This window comes from Nerophis ophidion, linkage group LG28, assembly GCF_033978795.1.
Source record: "Nerophis ophidion isolate RoL-2023_Sa linkage group LG28, RoL_Noph_v1.0, whole genome shotgun sequence".
Taxonomy (NCBI): Eukaryota; Metazoa; Chordata; class Actinopteri; order Syngnathiformes; family Syngnathidae; genus Nerophis; species Nerophis ophidion.
Genome location: NC_084638.1, coordinates 11,881,247 through 11,898,746, shown reverse-complemented (window position 1 = coordinate 11,898,746; position 17,500 = coordinate 11,881,247). Strand labels below are relative to the sequence as shown.

At 40.5% G+C, this 17,500-nt stretch overlaps 1 protein-coding gene across 2 annotated transcripts in view; it reads left to right on the top strand.

The window, feature by feature from the left end:
* The window catches only part of LOC133545689 (1-phosphatidylinositol 4,5-bisphosphate phosphodiesterase delta-1-like), a 39,390-nt gene that overhangs the window by 5,155 nt on the left and 16,735 nt on the right, over positions 1-17,500 (top strand). The window contains exons 2-6 of one of the 2 annotated variants that reach the window (XM_061891498.1): positions 1,023-1,181; positions 5,808-6,036; positions 7,915-8,044; positions 9,546-9,774; positions 13,887-14,088. In XM_061891498.1, coding sequence (XP_061747482.1) covers positions 1,023-1,181; positions 5,808-6,036; positions 7,915-8,044; positions 9,546-9,774; positions 13,887-14,088 — 949 coding nt within the window. The remainder of the gene's footprint in view (positions 1-1,022; positions 1,182-5,807; positions 6,037-7,914; positions 8,045-9,545; positions 9,775-13,886; positions 14,089-17,500) is intronic. The other variant, XM_061891499.1, reaches the window with a different exon arrangement.

Sequence of the window (17,500 nt, the reverse complement as noted above, 5' to 3'; positions counted from 1 at the left end):
GGAATTATGCGATGAAAACAGACAACATTTCAGCATGATACTTCGACGCAAAATTTAAAATTGCAATTTAGTAAACTAATCCGGCCGTATTGGCATGTGTTGCAATGTTATGATTTCATCATTGATATATATATCAGACTGCGTGGTCGGTAGAAGTGGCTTTCAGTAGGCCTTTAAAGGCCTACTGAAGCAGGTCCATTCTATGTGTCATACTTGATCATTTCGCGATATTACCATATTATTCCTGAAAGGATTTAGTAGAGAACATCGACGATAAAGTTTGCAACTTTTGGTCGCTAATAAAAAAGCTTTGTGCGCACCGTCATCTTTCGGGAATGTAAACAAGGAAACACTGGATGTGTTTGTGTTGCTAAAGGCGGCCGCAATACACCATTCCCACCTACAGCTTTCTTCTTTGACGTCTCCATTATTCATTGAACAAATTGCAAAAGATTCAGCAACACAGATGTCCAGAATACTGTGGAATTATGCGATGAAAACAGACGACTTATAGCTGGGAACTTCAGCATTGGAGCATTCACACGCAATTCTTTGAGGAATTGCCTCATCTAGTTTGATTTTTTAAAAAATTTTTATGAATAAAGGCAAACTCATTCAATGAGCAGAGAAAATGTACAGATTAAAAAGTATCGGTTATTGGCAATACGAGCCCAGTATTACTTGGTATGGGCGCGATATCCCAAATAAATGTGCAGCGTCGCCCCCCGCTGGCAGCCGCTGTTCAGAGCAATTAAAAAAAAGTGACCTTTGAGCGGGGCCGGTACTACACGGCCCTTCCACGCGCTCCTTCCTCCTCACGCCTTGAGCACACAACAGCAACTATGGCCTGTCTGCGCGCACAACTCAGTCGTTCCCAGGAGTTCCTGCGTCACGCCACAACGCAGGAGGCGCCGAAAGAGAATTTAAAACCCCTAGGTAGGCGGCACATTGTCAGCAGTAGCCGATGACGACATGAGGTTTGGAAGATCCGGCATGATTCCCCCGCTCTTGTTCTTTCTCAGGCTTGGAGGGCGACGCGGAGGTCCAGTTCCTCCTGCAGGGGGGCGACCTTCTCAAGGTGCGCTCCTCGTCCTGGAAGAAAAACCGCTACTTTAAGCTCCAAGAGGACTGCAAGACGATGTGGCGCGAGTCCAAGCGGACCTTCAGGAGGCACCGGACCTGTGAGTGTTGTCTGAAAATGCAGGATGAAAACCCCAAAGTTGACTGGTTTTTCTCGGGTGGTTTTTTTCCATTGTGAAAGTGGAAGAGCTGATCTGCATGGATTATAACTGATAGGCTTTGCAGGCTGGTCGTCATGGAGACGATTTCTTTTATGGTGCCTATTAAGTCCTCCTGGTTGAACTGTGTGCCAGGTCCATAAATGAAATATCATCCACCAGTGACCTCGGGTCTAATGCGCAGGTCTCACATCATTTCTGTGGCCTGGTAATAATCCATGTAGATAAATGTAAATATAAACGGAATAAAATGATTTGCAAATCATTTTCAACCCATATTCAGTTGAATATGCTACAAAGACAACATATTTCATGTTCAAACTGATAAACCTTTTTTTTTTTGTGTGCAAATAATCATTAACTTTACAATTTGATGCCAGCAACACGTGACAAAGATAGTCGGGAAAGGTGGCAATAAATACTGATAAAGTTGAGGAATGCTCATCAAACGCTTATTTGGAACACCCCACAGGTGCGCAGGCTGATTGGGAACAGGTGGGTGCCATGATTGGGTATAAAAGCAGCTTCCCCAAAAGATGCTCAGTCTTTCACAAGAAAGGATGGGGCGAGGTACACCCCTTTGTCCACAACTGCGTGAGCAAATAGTCAAACGGTTTAAGAACAACGTTTCTCAAAGTGCAATTGCAAGAAATTTAGGGATTTCAACTGCTACGGTCCATAATATCATCAAAAGGTTCAGAGAATCTGGAGAAATAACTCCACGGAAAACCAACATTGAATGACTGTGACCTTCCATCCCTCAGACGGCACTGTATCAAAAACCGACATCAATCTCTAAAGGATATCACCACATGGGCTCAGGAACACTTCAGAAAACCATCCATCCATCTTCCTCCGCCTATCCGAGGTCGGGTCGCGGGGGCAACAGCCTAAGCAGGGAAACCCAGACTTCCTTCTCCCCAGCCACTTCGTCTAGCTCTTCCCGGGGGATCCCGAGGCGTTCCCAGGCCAGCCGGGAGACATAGTCTTCCCAACGTGTCCTGGGTCTTCCCCGTGGCCTCCTAAGGGTTGGACGTGCCCTAAACACCCCCCTAGGGAGGCGTTCGGGTGGCATCCTGACCAGATGCCCGAACCACCTCATCTGGCTCCTCTCGATGTGAAGGATCAGTGGCTTTACTTTGAGTTCCTCCCGGATGGCAGAGTTTCTCATCCTATCTCTAAGGGAGAGACCCCCCACACGGCGGAGGAAACTCATTTCGGCCGCTTGTACCCGTGATCTTATCCTTTCGGTCTCACCACCCATAGCAGGGGCCATAGAGGTCGGGTGCAATGTGAACTGGGCAGCAGCCGAAGGCAGGGCACTTGGCGGTCCGATCCTCTGCTACAGAAGCTAGCTCTTGGGACGTGGAACATCACTTCAGAAAACCACTGTCACGAAGTATGGTTCGTCGCTACATCTGTAAGTGCAAGTTAAAGCTCTACTATCCAAAGCGAAAGCCATTTATCAACAATATCCAGAAACGCCGTCGGCTTCTCTGGGCCCGAGATCATCTAAGATGGGCTGATGCAAAGTGGTAAAGTGGTCTGACGAGTCCACATTTCAAATTGTTTCTGGAAATATTCAACATCGGGTCATCCGGACCAAAGGGGAAGCGAAACATCCAGACTGTTATCGACCCAAAGTTGAAAAGCCAGCATCTGTGATTGTTCTTCCCTCACTGTATGTGTTGAGGTTATACAGCTTGGCAGACAGCTAACAACCAATCCAGGACGTTCTAATAAAGTTCCAAAGCAGATGAATCCATTTAGGCTCTTAAATTTTGTTGTTGATCTTGCTTTGTCTTGCACTGGATTTTAATTTTTTATTGTTATTGTTGTAAAACTGAAATACACACAATGACAATGTTTAAGCTGGATGATTCAATTAACAAACTGAAATGTAATACACAATATGTAAACATTAGCTTTACACAAATATACAGCATTATTACCAAACATATACTGCTGAGTGTTGAAACTATTTCGGTGGTGGAAATATGCGACCGGCAGCCATTTTAAATCCTCAAACATTCATTAAAATAGTGCACAAAAATCGTTTTTCAATACACATCTTACTATCAAATTTAGCCACTTTCCACCTTGGTATTAAGTTACATAAACAAGTTAAACAGTTTACTTACAGACTTATCTTTTCCATGGTTTGTAAGAGTTAACACAACTCGTCTACTTCTCATTTTTTATGAACTGAACTAACATCGTAAACCGGAAGTGCCAAACTAATGACACGCAGCATTTCCCATCGCCACAAGGTGTCAGTAATAGTCCACAATCAAACGGGCATAACAGTGATGGTATGGGGGTGCATTAGTGCCCAAAGCATGGGTACCTTACACATCTGTGAAGGCACCATTAATGCTGGAAGGTACATACAGGTTTTGGAGGAACATATGCTGCCATCTTTTTCATGGACGCCCCTGTTTATTTCAGCAAGACAATGCCAAGCCACATTAAGCTCGTGTTACAACAGCGTGGCTTCGTAAAAAAAAGAGTGCAGGTATTTTCCTGGCCCGCCTGCAGTCTAGACCTGTCTCCCATGGAAAATGTGTGACGCATTATGAAGCATAAAATACGACAGCGGAGACCCCGGACTGTTGAAGGACTGAAGGTCTAAATAAAACAAGAATGGGAAAGAATTCTACTTTCAAAGCTTCAGCAATTAGTTTCCTCAGTTCCCAAACGTTTATTGAGTGTTGTTAAAAGAAAAGGTGATGTAACACAGTGGTGAACATGTCCTTTCCCAACTACTTTGGCATGTGTTGCAGCCATGAAACTCTAAGTTAGTTATTATTTGAAAAAAAATAATGTTTATGAGTTTGAACATAAAATATCTTGTCTCTGTAGTGCATTCAACTGATTATGGGTTGAAAATGATTTGCAAATCATTGTATTCCGTTTATATTTACATCTAACACAATTTTCCATCTCATATGGAAACGGGGTATGAAAACCAAGACTCCAGGTGGGTACAGGTTTTGGAACAACATATGCTGCCGTCTTTTTCATGGATGCCCCTGCTTATTTCAGCAAGACCACGAGAAGCCACATTCAGCACGTGTTACAACAGCGTGGCTTATAAATAAAAAAAATAAAAAAAAAAAGAGTACGGGTACTTTCCTTGCCCACCTGCAGTCCAGACCTGTCTCCCATGGAAAATGTGTGGCGCATTATGAAGCGTAAAATACGACAGCGGAGACCCCGGACTGTTGAAGGACTGAAGCTCTACATAAAACAAGAATTGGATAGAATTTCACTTTCAAAGCTTCAACAATTAGTTTCCTCAGTTCCCAAACGTTTATTGAGTGTTGTTAAAAGAAAAGGTGATGTAACACAGTGGTGAACATGCCCTTTCCCAACTACTTTGGCACGTGTTGCAGCCATAAAATTCTAAGATAATTATTATTTGCAAAAAAAATAAAAGTTTATGAGTTTGAACATCAAATATCTTGTCTCTGTAGTGCATTCAACTGAATATGGGTTGAAAAGGATTCGCAAATCATTGTATTCCGTTTATATTTACATCTAACACAATTTTCCATCTCATATGGATACGGGGTTTGTGCAAATGAAAACCAAGACTCCAGGTGCGTACAGGTTTTGGAACAACATGTGCTGCCGTCTAAGTGCCGTCTTTTTCATGGACGCCCCTGCTTATTTCCACAAGACCATGCGAAGCCACATTCAGCACGTGTTACAACAGCGTGGCTTATTAAAAAAAGAGTGCGGGTATTTTCCTGGCCCGCCTGCAGTCCAGACATGTCTCCCACGGAAAATGTGTGGCGCATTATGAAGCGTAAAATACGACAGCGGAGACCCCGGACTGTTGAAGGACTGAAGCTCTACATAAAACAAGAATGGGAAAGAATTGCACTTTCAAAGCTTCAACAATTAGTTTCCTCAGTTCCCAAATGTTTATTGACTGTTGTTAAAAGAAAAGGTGACGTAACACAGTGGTGAACATGCCCTTTCCCAACTACTTTGGCATGTATTGCAGCCATGAAATTCTAAGTCAATTATTATTTGCAAAAAAAAAAAAAATTTTTAAGTTTGAACATCAAATATCTTGTGTTTGTAGCATATTCAACTGAATATGGGTTGAAAAGGATTTGCAAATCATTGTATTCCGTTTATATTTACATCTAACACAATTTCCCATCTCATATGGAAACGGGGTTTGTGCAAATGAAAACCAAGACTCCAGGTGCGTACAGGTTTTGGAACAACATGTGCTGCCGTCCAAGCGCCGTCTTCTTCATGGACGCCCCTGCTTATTTCAGCGAGACCATGCGAAGCTACATTCAGCACGTGTTACAACAGCGTGGCTTATTTAAAAAAAAAAAAAAAGAGTACGTGTACTTTCCTGGCCCGTGATATATCGAGTATATTTCCCAGCCCTATGTTTAAGTAACTTCTCCAAATATCAGCCTTCTTGTCTACTAAGAAACGGCATCAATATTGTCCCTGAAAAAAGACACATCTGTTGATTTCTAATAAAAATCCTGTCATATCCCCAATAAAATCTATAGCTTTGTTTATTTGCTTTGTCCGCAGTTTCCATCGACGACATAGCGGCCGTGCGTCTGGGCCGCCAGACGGAGGGCCTGAAGAAGTACACGGACCAGCAGGAGGAGAGCTGCTGCTTCTCCATCGTCTTCAAGGTCCCCGGTAAGAACCTGGACCTCATCGCCAGCTCCGAGGACGAGACCAAGCAGTGGGTCGGCAGCCTGCAGAAAATGATTGACAGCAGGAACAACCTCAACCAGCAGCAGAAGTCTGAACAGTATCCTTATCAGTGGCGTGTGAAGCTTGCTTTGTAAGTGGCGTAGCTTATTCCCGCTCTCGAAAAGAGACTAGGTGTTCAGTGTTTTCCCCCAGAAAATTTGTTAGGTATGGTAGTGACTCTCCAGGGAACCGGGGAAAGGGGTCGGTGTGTGTAAGGATCGGTGTAACTCGACCTGTCTCCACCTCGTCGCTGCCACCACAGCCTGGGGGGGGCAATAGACTACAGACTGTGGTGAAGTAGGCCGGCTTTGTCACGTGAAGAAGCCTACAACTTTTGGTTGTGTTTTCCGCTCCATTTGTTGAATATACGATTTATATCTCTTATTTCTTCCGTAAAGTAAAAACAAAACCGTCCGGGTTACCTGAGGTACTAAAATAAAGACTTACAAAGTCAAATTAATGACTTACTGTAAGTAAGCGTTTGAAATAAGCGTTTGATAAAGAGTTAAAAGTGAGGCCACATGCTGACATTTGCTCAACTCTTATCTCAATAAGATATTACAAACCAAAAATTATTTGTCACAAAAACATATTGGATTTGCACCTTAACATTTTTTTAAACAATTTTATTTTTTTTTAATTAAAACACAGATTTGCAAACAAAAATAATACCGTATTTTTCGGACTCTTAAGTCGCAGTTTTTTTAAATAGTTTGGCCGAGGGTGCATTTAGTTGTATTCAGCGTTAAAAAAATATGATACGGCTCTTACGGAAATATATTTTAAAATATTTGTCATGATATGTCTTATTCTGGTTTTGGTTCAGTCTTTGTACCGTATTCTGTTGGTGTTTGACTTCCTTAGTTCCTGTTGGCACTTCCTGTTTGTTCTGTTGCTATAGTCACGCATTGGTGTCACCTGCCTCTTGATTTTTGACTCATACCTGTCTGTAATCACTGTCTGTATTTAAACCTGCCTTTTCCGTTTACTCATCCTCGCTTCGTAAGTTTGTGGTACACGCATCTAGTGACGACTCTGATTCCATTCCCCATTCTGGTAAAACATTTCTGTTCTCTCTAGCTTCCGCGTGAGCTTTTTGTTCTTTCTATCCATCCATCCATCCATTTCTACCGCTTATCCCCTTTCGGGGTTGCGGGGGGCGCTGGCGCCTATCTCAGCTACAATCGGGCGGAAGGCGGGGTACACCCTGGACAAATCGCCACCTCATCGCAGGGCCAACACAGATAGACGGACAACATTCACACTCACATTCACACACTAGGGACAATTTAGTGTTGCCAATCAACTTATCCCCAGGTGCATGTCTTTGGAAGTGGGAGGAACCCACGCATTCACAGGGAGAACATGCAAACTCCACACAGAAAGATCCCGAGCCTGGATTTGAACCCAGGACTGCAGGACCTTCGTATTGTGAGGCAGACGCACTAACCCTTGTTCTTTCTAGCTCCCATGCTAGTTCTGTTTGTTTGGCCTTTTGTTCCTAGTGCCAGTGTTTCTGTTCTAAGTCTGTTTTTAGTTTAAATCAACCATTATTTCTTACCTTACGCTGTGTCCGAGCCCCGAACTGCATCTTGGAAGAACGCACCCGCATCACGATTGACCAGTAGACGTCACAATATTTGGCTAAAAGGTTCCCGACCCCTGCTCTAGCGGCTCGATATCGATTTGCGTTTGGGGGCTGTTCCACAACTTGACATGTTTGTGCAGTCCGTGTGCCTGAGCACAACACAAATATTGACACAGCTGGCGGTTAGACCGACACCTGCACCAGCTGACAATACAAACCGCTCCAGCTTTATGAGAAGACATTTATCAGTTGGCCTATTTTGTCAATCCTCTGACAGAGGAAAGCCATTGGCACAGTTGTTTTAGTTTTGGTTCAATTGTACTCTTCCTTACATGAAACGCAATCCAGCTGGATTATGAGCTGCATGAGCAAAGCCGACAAGAATAAAGATGACAAGCTGAGCATGTCCGAGGTCAAGAGGTTCATGCGCCTCATCAACATCGACGTGGAGGACAGTTATGCAGACATGCTCTTTGAGGTCATACCATTGGTTCCTCATCACAGTGTCTAAGACAGGGGTCACCAACGTGGTGCCCGCCGTAAGGATCAGATGAGTCGCCCGCTGGCCTGTTCTAAAAATAGCTCAAATAGCAGCACTTAATACATTTTATTTATTTGACTTCCTTAGTTCCTGGTGGCACTTCCTGTTTGTTCTGTTGCTATAGTCACGCATTAGTGTCAACATCGACGTGGAGGACAGCTATGCAGACATGCTCTTTGAGGTCATACCATTGGTTCACCATCACAGTGTCTAAGACAGGGGTCACCAACGTGGTGCCCGTAAGGACCAGAGGAGTCGCCCGCTGGCCTGTTCTAAAAATAGCTCAAGTAGCAGCACATACTAAATTTTATTTATTTGCTCGCAAGCTGGTCTCGCTTTGCTCGACATTTTTAATTCTGAGAGAGACAAAACTCAAATAGAATTTAAAAATCCCAGAAAATATTCTAAAGACTTGGTCTTCACTTGTTTAAATAAATTCATTTATTTTTTTACTTTGCTTCTCATAACTTTCAGAAAAGACAATTTTAGAGAAAAAACTACAACCTTAAAAATTATTTTAGGACACAAAAACCTTCTTACCTTTTAAATTCCTTCCTCTTCTTTCCTGACAATTTAAATCAATGTTCAAGTAAATGTATTTTTTTATTGTAAAGAATAATAAATACATTTTAATTTAATTCTTCATTTTAGCTTCTGTTTTTTTCGACGAAGAATATTTGTGAAATATTTCTTCAAACTTATTATGATTAAAACAATATTCTGGCAAATCATAGAAAATGTGTATAATCAAATTTAAATCTTATTTCAAAGTCTTGAATTTCTTTAAAAAAATTTGTTCTGGAAAATCTAGAAGAAATAATTATTTGTCTTTGTTAGAAATATAGCTTGGTCCAATTTTTTATATATTCTAACAAAGTGTAGATTAGATTTTAACCTATTTAAAACATGTCATCAAAATTCTAAAATTAATCTTAATCAGAAAAAATTACCAATGATGTTCCATAAAAAAATTTTTTTTAATTTTTCAAAAGGATTCCAATTAGCTAGTTTTTTCTTCTTTTTTCGGTTGAATTTTGAATTTTAAAGAGTCGAAATTGAAGATAAACTGTTTCAAAATTTTATTTTCATTTTTTTCTCCTCTTTTAAACCGTTCAATTAGGTGTTTTTTCATCATTTATTCTCTACAAAAAACCTTCCGTAAAAGGAAAAAAAAAAAGTACGACGGAATGACGGACAGAAATACCCATTTTTTAAAAATATATATATATATAGATGTATTTATTAAAAGGTCAATTGAGCAAATTGGCTATTTCTGGCAATTTATTTAAGTGTGTATCAAACTGGTAGCCCTTCGCATTAATCAGTACCCAAGAAGTAGCTCTTGCTTTCAAAAAGGTTGGTGACCCCTGAATTAACTTAGTCTTATACGTCTGTATTTATGGGTTTTAACAGGGCGTCCTTTGATATCCCTCTTTAGAAATGTGACAAATCCAAGTCGGGATTCCTGGCTGGAAAGGAGATCCAACATTTCTACGACCTTTTGACCTACCGGGAGGAAATCGACGTAATCTACCAGGAGTACGCCAAGTCCGCCGGCGTCATGAGTCCTGAGAACCTGGTGGAGTTCCTGTTGAAAGAGCAGAGAGAGAAGGCAACACTGGAGGACGCCAAGAAGATTATTGACAAGTTTGAGCCGGATGAAAAAGGTCAGAAGCTGACATTTGACTTGGTTTTGTTTTCAAATTCTATTGCTGTTATCCGTATATCATTCCTCTTCTATACTCCTAGCTGCTGTTATTCCAAACATTATTTTTAGTGGGATCAGACTTTCACTGAATGTTCTGAACTCCTGGGTTTAATTCCAGTGTTTTATTAAGCGGAATGATGCTGCAGTATTTTATACCGTTACGAATCACATAAGAGACGCGAAAAGGGACACAAACTCCCGTCGATGAAAGCAAAGTCAAAGAATGTTTTTGCAGTGATCACTTCCTCAAAGGTTTGTTTCATATACCTTTAAAGGCCTACTGAAAGCCACTACTGCCGACCACGCAGTCTGATAGTTTATATATCAATGATGAAATATTAACATTGCAACACATGCCAATACGGCCGCTTTAGTTTACTAAAGTGCAATTTTAAATTTCGCGCTGAAAAATCCTGCTGAAAACCTCTCGGTATGATGACGCCTGCGCGTGACGTCACGGATTGTAGAGGACATTTCGTGCCAGCTATTAAGTCGTCTGTTTTCATCGCATAATTCCACAGTATTCTGGACATCTGTGTTGCTGAATCTCTTGCAATTTGTTCAATGGAGACATCAAAGAAGAAAGCTGTAGGATATCAAAAGCTGTACCATGAATTGATTAACGTGGACCCCGACTTAAACAAGTTGAAAAACTTGTTCGGGGGTTACCATTTAGTGGTCAATTGTACGGAATATGTACTGAACTGTGCAATCTACTAACAAAAGTATCAATCAATCAATCAGGTGGGAAGCAGTGTATTGCGGCCGGCTTTAGCAACACAAACACAGCCGGTGTTTCATTGTTTACATTTCCGAAAGATGACCGTCAAGCTTTACTATGGAACAGAGATGTCAAGCGAACACTGTTTGATTGGACCACACACACAAAGTACAGTGTATTATGTGTATTAATAAATTACATTTTACCATTCGGAAGGCGATCTATGTCGTGTGCTACTGCAGCATCAATATCAGCAGCGTCCTCCTGACCGTCAGCGTCGGGTTCAAAGCGGTATGGCTCTGTCCCTTGTTGCGGTTGGGCCTGGCCGAGTGGTCTTGGCACCCCCACGGCTGCCACGGCGTCTCTCACAGCATCTTCCCTATCTGAATCGCTCCCACTGCCCTCTAGTCCTTTTTTTTTTTTTTTTCCCCTAGTCCTTCACTCTCACTTTCCTCATCCACAAATCTTTTATCCTCGCTCAAATTAATGGGAAAATCGGTACTTTCTCGGTCCGAATCGCTCTCGCTGCTGGTGGCCATGTTTGTAAACAATGTTCAGGTGTGAGGAGCTCCACAACCCGTGACGTCACGCGCGTATCGTCTGCTACTTCCGGTACAGGCAAGGCTTTTTTATTAGCGACCAAAAGTTGCGAACTTGATCGTCGATGTTCTCTACAGCAAAAATATGGCAATATCGCAAAATGATCAAGTATGACACATAGAATGGACCTGCTATCCCCGTTTGAATGAGAACATTTCATTTCAGTAGGCCTTTAACTAGAGATGTCCGATAATGCCTTTTTTGTCGATACTGTCCAACTTTTAATTACCGATATCAACCGATACTGATATATTAAAGGTGTAACGGTACTTGTATTTGTATTGAACCGTTTCAGTTCGGTTTGGAGGTGTACCGAATGAGTTTCCACACGGACATATTAAGTAGCGTACCGCACGTTATGTAAACAATGCACACCGAGGCACAACACACGACATGCCATCAACGACCGGGCTACGATAAACCGACCATACCTCCTCTTTTCACAGGATATGTCCTCTTTTGCGGGGCTGTCCGGGTGGAGTTTCTTAAATGCCTCGAATGTCCGGCATTTTAAATTAGGGTTGCGTGTATTTTCAGTGTACGTTCGGGGTTAAGAAGGGTTTGAAAACAAAACAAATTGTGCACACAGAGAGAGTTACGATAAACGTGCAAGCGTCGTCAGGTTCTTGTTTTTTACCCATTGATTTATCAGATTTTATTTTTTATTATCTATAACAGGGGTGTCAAAAGTGTGCCCTGGAGGCCATTCTAAAAATACTATTAAAATAAAAAAAGGGAAATAAAAAAAGCTTAAAGGCAAAGTTGACTAAAATACAAAGCTGCTTTTTTTTCTTTCAGTTATTGCTCAAAACATAATATTGAATCAAAATCAATGTTATTATGAATTATTGACCTATCCAAGGTTCCCATTACTTCACATCAAATATTCCACTAAGAAATATATTTTTGGTGGAAGATTTTGCAAAATTGGTAATTAAATAACCCAAAAATTTATATTTTGTTGTTTTCTTACTGTACCGAAAATGAACCGAACCGTGACCTCTGAACCGAGGTACGTACCAAACCGAAATGTTTGTGTACCGTTACACCCGTACGATATATACAGTTGTGGAATCAACACATAATTATGCTTAAAATTGTAAAGTGCGGCCCGGGGGCCATTCGCGGCCCACAAGTAATTTTTTTTAACGGCCGCACGCCACATTGTAAAAATACTATTAAAAAAAAAAACAACATAAACAGTGTTATAAAAGAGCCAACAGGTGAAATGTAACAAGAAAATGTTGCAAGTTGACTCTAATAACACAAGGCTGCCATTATTTAAAAAAATAATAATGAATCAAAATCAATGACATTATGAATTATTGACCTATTCAAGGCTCCAATAACGTCACATTAAATATTCCACTTTGAGATATTCTTTGTGGAAAATGTTGCATATTTTGTGTTTGCTATTTTGTGTCAGCGGCACGCTGTTTGTATGGAGTAAAAGCGGACGTGACAACATATTGTAGACAACGCTAAAGGCAGTGCCTTTATAGTACCGGTGGGCCAGCTCTAATGTTAATTTGATATTGCCTCAAGGGCCAAATTAAATTGTACGGCGGCCCAAATTTGGCCCGCGGGCCAGAGTTTGACACCCATGCTCTAGATCAACATTAGGAAAAAAATGGAAAAAACACAAAATATGCAATATTTTCACCCAATAACATTTTTTTAGGTGGAATATTTGTGATTATATAATAATTGGAGCCTTAATTTTGGATTTTGATTAATTATTATTATTTGAGCAATGACACTTAAAAACAAATCATTGGGGATCAGAAAGTGTCCTACTCATTAAAGTGTTAAAAGATAAATTATATATATCTTTTTTTACCGTTTATTTTTAGCACAATAATCTCCATATCAACTTCAGATCTATCCGTCAATTATTAGTTTTATTGTTGTTTATTTTTTGTTTGTTTTAGGCCAGGGGTAGGGAACCTATGGCTCTAGAGCCAGATGTGGCTCTTTTGATGACTGCATATGGCTCTAGAGCCAGATGTGGCTCTTTTGATGACTGCATCTGGCTCTCAGATAAATTTTAGCTGACATTGCTTAACACGATAAGTAATGAATAATTCCGCTGGTAATCACGATGTTAAAAATAACGTTCAAAATATAAAATATTGTCATGCATTTTAATCCATCCATCCGTTTCAACCGCACCTGTTCAAAAAATAACAATGTTATTAAAAATAGAGACTTATTATACTCTAAAAATGTTGGTTTTACTAAAAAAATGCACGCATTAAGTTGTATTCAATGTTAAAAAATATGATATGGCTCTCACGAAAATACATTCTAAAATATTTGGCTTTCATGGCTCTCTCAGCCAAAAAGGTTCCCGACCCCTGTTTTAGGCCCTTCTTTAAAAAAAAAAACAGCTCAGTTTTTTATGTGGCAAAACACAAAATATGCAACATTTTCCCCCAAAAATATCTCAAAGTGGAATATTTAATGTGACGTAATCGGAGCCTTGAATAGGTCAATAGTTCAAAATTACATTGATTTTGATTCATTATTATTTTTCAAAGAAAGAAAAAGCCTGCATGGCAGCTTTGTGTTATAAGAGTAATAAGCATTGCAATAATTTCTTGTTACATTTCACCTATTTGCTCTTTTATGTTTTTTTATTTTTTTCAATTGTATTCTCAAAATGTGCCGTGGGGCCGTTTTAAAAAAAAATAACCCGCACTTTGGACACCCCTGACTTACACCTTTTTTCACATGTTTTTGTTTTCCAGCCAAGGCAAAGAGTGTGTTGAGTAAAGATGGCTTCCTCATGTACCTGCACCATCCCGACGCCTTGATCATGGACCCAGAGCACAAGGGGGTGTACCAGGACATGAGCCGGCCTCTCAACCACTACTTCATCTCCTCCTCACACAACACCTACTTAATGGAGGATCAGCTGAAAGGTCCTAGCAGCACGGAGGCTTATGTCAGGTGACCACTACCTTCACACCCTACTCCACACTAATTGTGGGTCGACATTAGGCACACTTGCACTTTGATTGGCAGGGTTACCATATTTTTCTGTCCATAGGGTGCACAGGATTCTAAGGTGCACTGCCTATGAGCCGGTCTTATAAGGCGCATTAAAGGGGTAATACCGTATTTCCTTGAATTGCCGCCGGGTGTATAGTAGGCGGCTGAATTACTGCCGGGTCAAACTTGTTTCACCAAATAATTAGCATATGCCTAGAATTTCCACCGGGTCAAACTCTTCACGTCATGAGTGACACTTCACCTGTCATCATTTTAAAAATGGAGGAGGCTGTTTTCAATAATTTGATATCGCATAAAGGGAAGAAGATTAAGAGCTATTCAGTAGGATCTAAGGTCCAAGCTATTGAATATGCTAAAAAGAACAGTAAACAGCTATGTTTTATTAATATACCATAGCTGCGTGTGTCAAATGAGTCATTAAATGACTGCCGCCTCCTGGTGGTAGAGGGCGCTAGTGATCCTTCTTGCGACTACTCGGCTGCAGAAGAAGTGACAACAAGCAGCAAGAGTGAGCAGCGATCCTTTATTTTTTCCTCTCGCTTGCACTTTTAACATGGAGGATTACATATCTAAAATAAAACAGTTTTCGAAACTGGACTTTCAATCGACGCAGGAGGTAATAAAGGAAGATCTCCATCGAGACAGAGAGACTTTTAAAACTGAAGAAAGATAAGGAAGACTTCTATAAACAAGTTTTGATCAGAAGGAGCTGTGCATGGACTTCATTTATAAGTAAAGTAAGACCATATTAACATTTTTTTTAAATTAAATGTGCTTTTCATGATGGTATCCTTACATCACACTCAAATTTATAAGCGCAGGCCTAAATTGACCGCATGCCATTGGTAAGCGCCGGAGTGAGAAGAGGTTTTCAATCCAATCCAATCCAATCCACTTTATTTATATAGCACATTTAAACAACAATAACGTTTCCAAAGTGCTGCACAGCTATGTTAAAAACAATATTAAAAAAACAATATTATGCTCCACCAATGACTGAATAAAAACAAAAAATAAATAAATATAAAACCAATAAAAACAAATATGATTTAACTTATATCTCAAATCTACGTCTCCCATTGAAACGAATGGGAATCCTTTAAAATCCAGACCTGCCACCTACCCCAAAACCGCACTAGAGCAGTGCAATAGTATGTACTATTAACTACAGTTTTTTCTGAAATAATGTAATAACACAGTATTTACCATAAGCAACTTTTCCATATTTTCATGGATAAATGTGTTGAATATCATCCACTTCTTCTCAGCACTGTCTTTCCCACTCACTTTGTTTCCTTCCCATGCTTGGAAAACAAAGTTCTGTCCATTTTTAGCTATAAACTAACGATGGCGAGCAAGAGCGGACGTTTTGCTCGGACCTTACGGACCTTAGAGAATAAAAATGTGTCTGGGGTCCGATATATCTATTTTTGTGACAGTAGTACAAAACTTCACAATAATGTCTGATTGAAAGCTAAAAATGTTATGACAGACCGTCTTAAAAAAGCGTAATCGAATTTTTCATTTTTCTATGAACGTTATAACACTGAATATTGACTAAGTAGGAATGTCACACCCCCTTTCCGTCGACAAGCGAAACGCAACAAAAATTCAACAAACAGTGAAATATGAACAGAGTACAAAATAAACCCACCTACAGTCTGATACATCACTAAGCTTTAGAACTTAGTTGTGAAAATCTCCTTCTGCGTCTGTGGAAACGCTTCCCGCCCACACTGCTTGGTGCCTCGTCTGAGCTGCTGTGACGTAGATGAGCATAGTAACTAATTAGATGAGCATAGTAACTAATTAGATGAGCATAGTAACTAATTAGATGAGCATAGTAACTAATTAGATGACCATAGTAACTAATTAGATGAGCATAGTAACTAATTAGAGACCATAGTAACTAATTAGATGAGCATAGTAACTAATTAGATGAGCATAGTAACTAATTAGATGAGCATAGTAACTAATTAGATGAGCACAGTAACTAATTAGATGACCATAGTAACTAATTAGATGAGCATAGTAACTAATTAGATGACCATAGTAACTAATTAGATGAGCATAGTAACTAATTAGATGAGCACAGTAACTAATTAGATGAGCATAGTAACTAATTAGATGACCATAGTAACTAATTAGATGAGCATAGTAACTAATTAGATGAGCACAGTAACTAATTAGATGAGCATAGTAACTGGTATATCATCCATAAGCGCAGATTCCAACCATTGAAATGCTTTGCATGGTTGAAGACTTACTTACGGTCATTAGAAAACATGAGTGCACATTATAATGGCGGCTAAACTTTCAATCTTTAAGATCGAAAAAAAAATATTTGGGAATGTCCGGCGGGCCAGATTGAAAAGCTTAACGGGCTGCATGTGGCCCCTGGGCTTTATTTTGCCCAGGTCTGATATAGGGTATAAATTTAACCAAAATTCCTTGCGTGGGTCCGCCATTGTAGTCCTTTCCCGCTATCCTCTCGTTGTGGGGCAGACTGGCTTGTGCATGCACATGCGTCCTCCGCTGTTGCCGTGTTTAAAGGGGAATGTTATCACCAAACCTATGCAAGCGTCAATATATACCTTGATGTTGCAGAAAAAAGACCATGTATTTTTTTTAACCGATTTCCGAACTCTAAATGGGTGAATTTTGGCGAATTAAACGCCTTTCTGTTTATCGGTCTCGTAGCGATGACGTCAGAACGTGACGTCACCGAGGTAACACAGCCGCCATTTTCATTTTCAACACATTACAAACACCGGGACTCAGCTCTGTTATTTTCCGTTTTTTTCGACTATTTTTTGGAACTTTGGAGACATCATGCCTCGTCGGTGTGTTGTCGGAGGGTGTAACAACACTAACAGGGAGGGATTCAAGTTGCACCACTGGCAAGAAATCTGCCGCCAGACCCCCATTGAATGTACCAGAGTGTCTTCACATTTGACCGGCGATGCTAAGACAGACATGGCACAGAGATGTATGGATAACCTGCAGATGCATTTGCAACGATTAAGTCAACGAAATCACAAAGGTGAGTTTTGTTGATGTTGTTGACTTATGTGCTAATCAGACATATTTGGTCGCAGCATGACTGCCAGCTAATCGATGCTAACATGCTACGCTAATCGATGCTAACATGCTATTTACGCTAGCTGTATGTACATTTGAAACTAGATACCCACATTTAATGCGAAACAAACACTTACCAATCGACAGATTTAAGTTGCTCCAGTGTCACAAGATGCGAAAGTCCTGATCGTTTGGTCCGCACATTTTACCGGCGATGCTAATAAGGCAGCCATGCTATGGGCCACTTCATCAGGTACACCCACGCTAT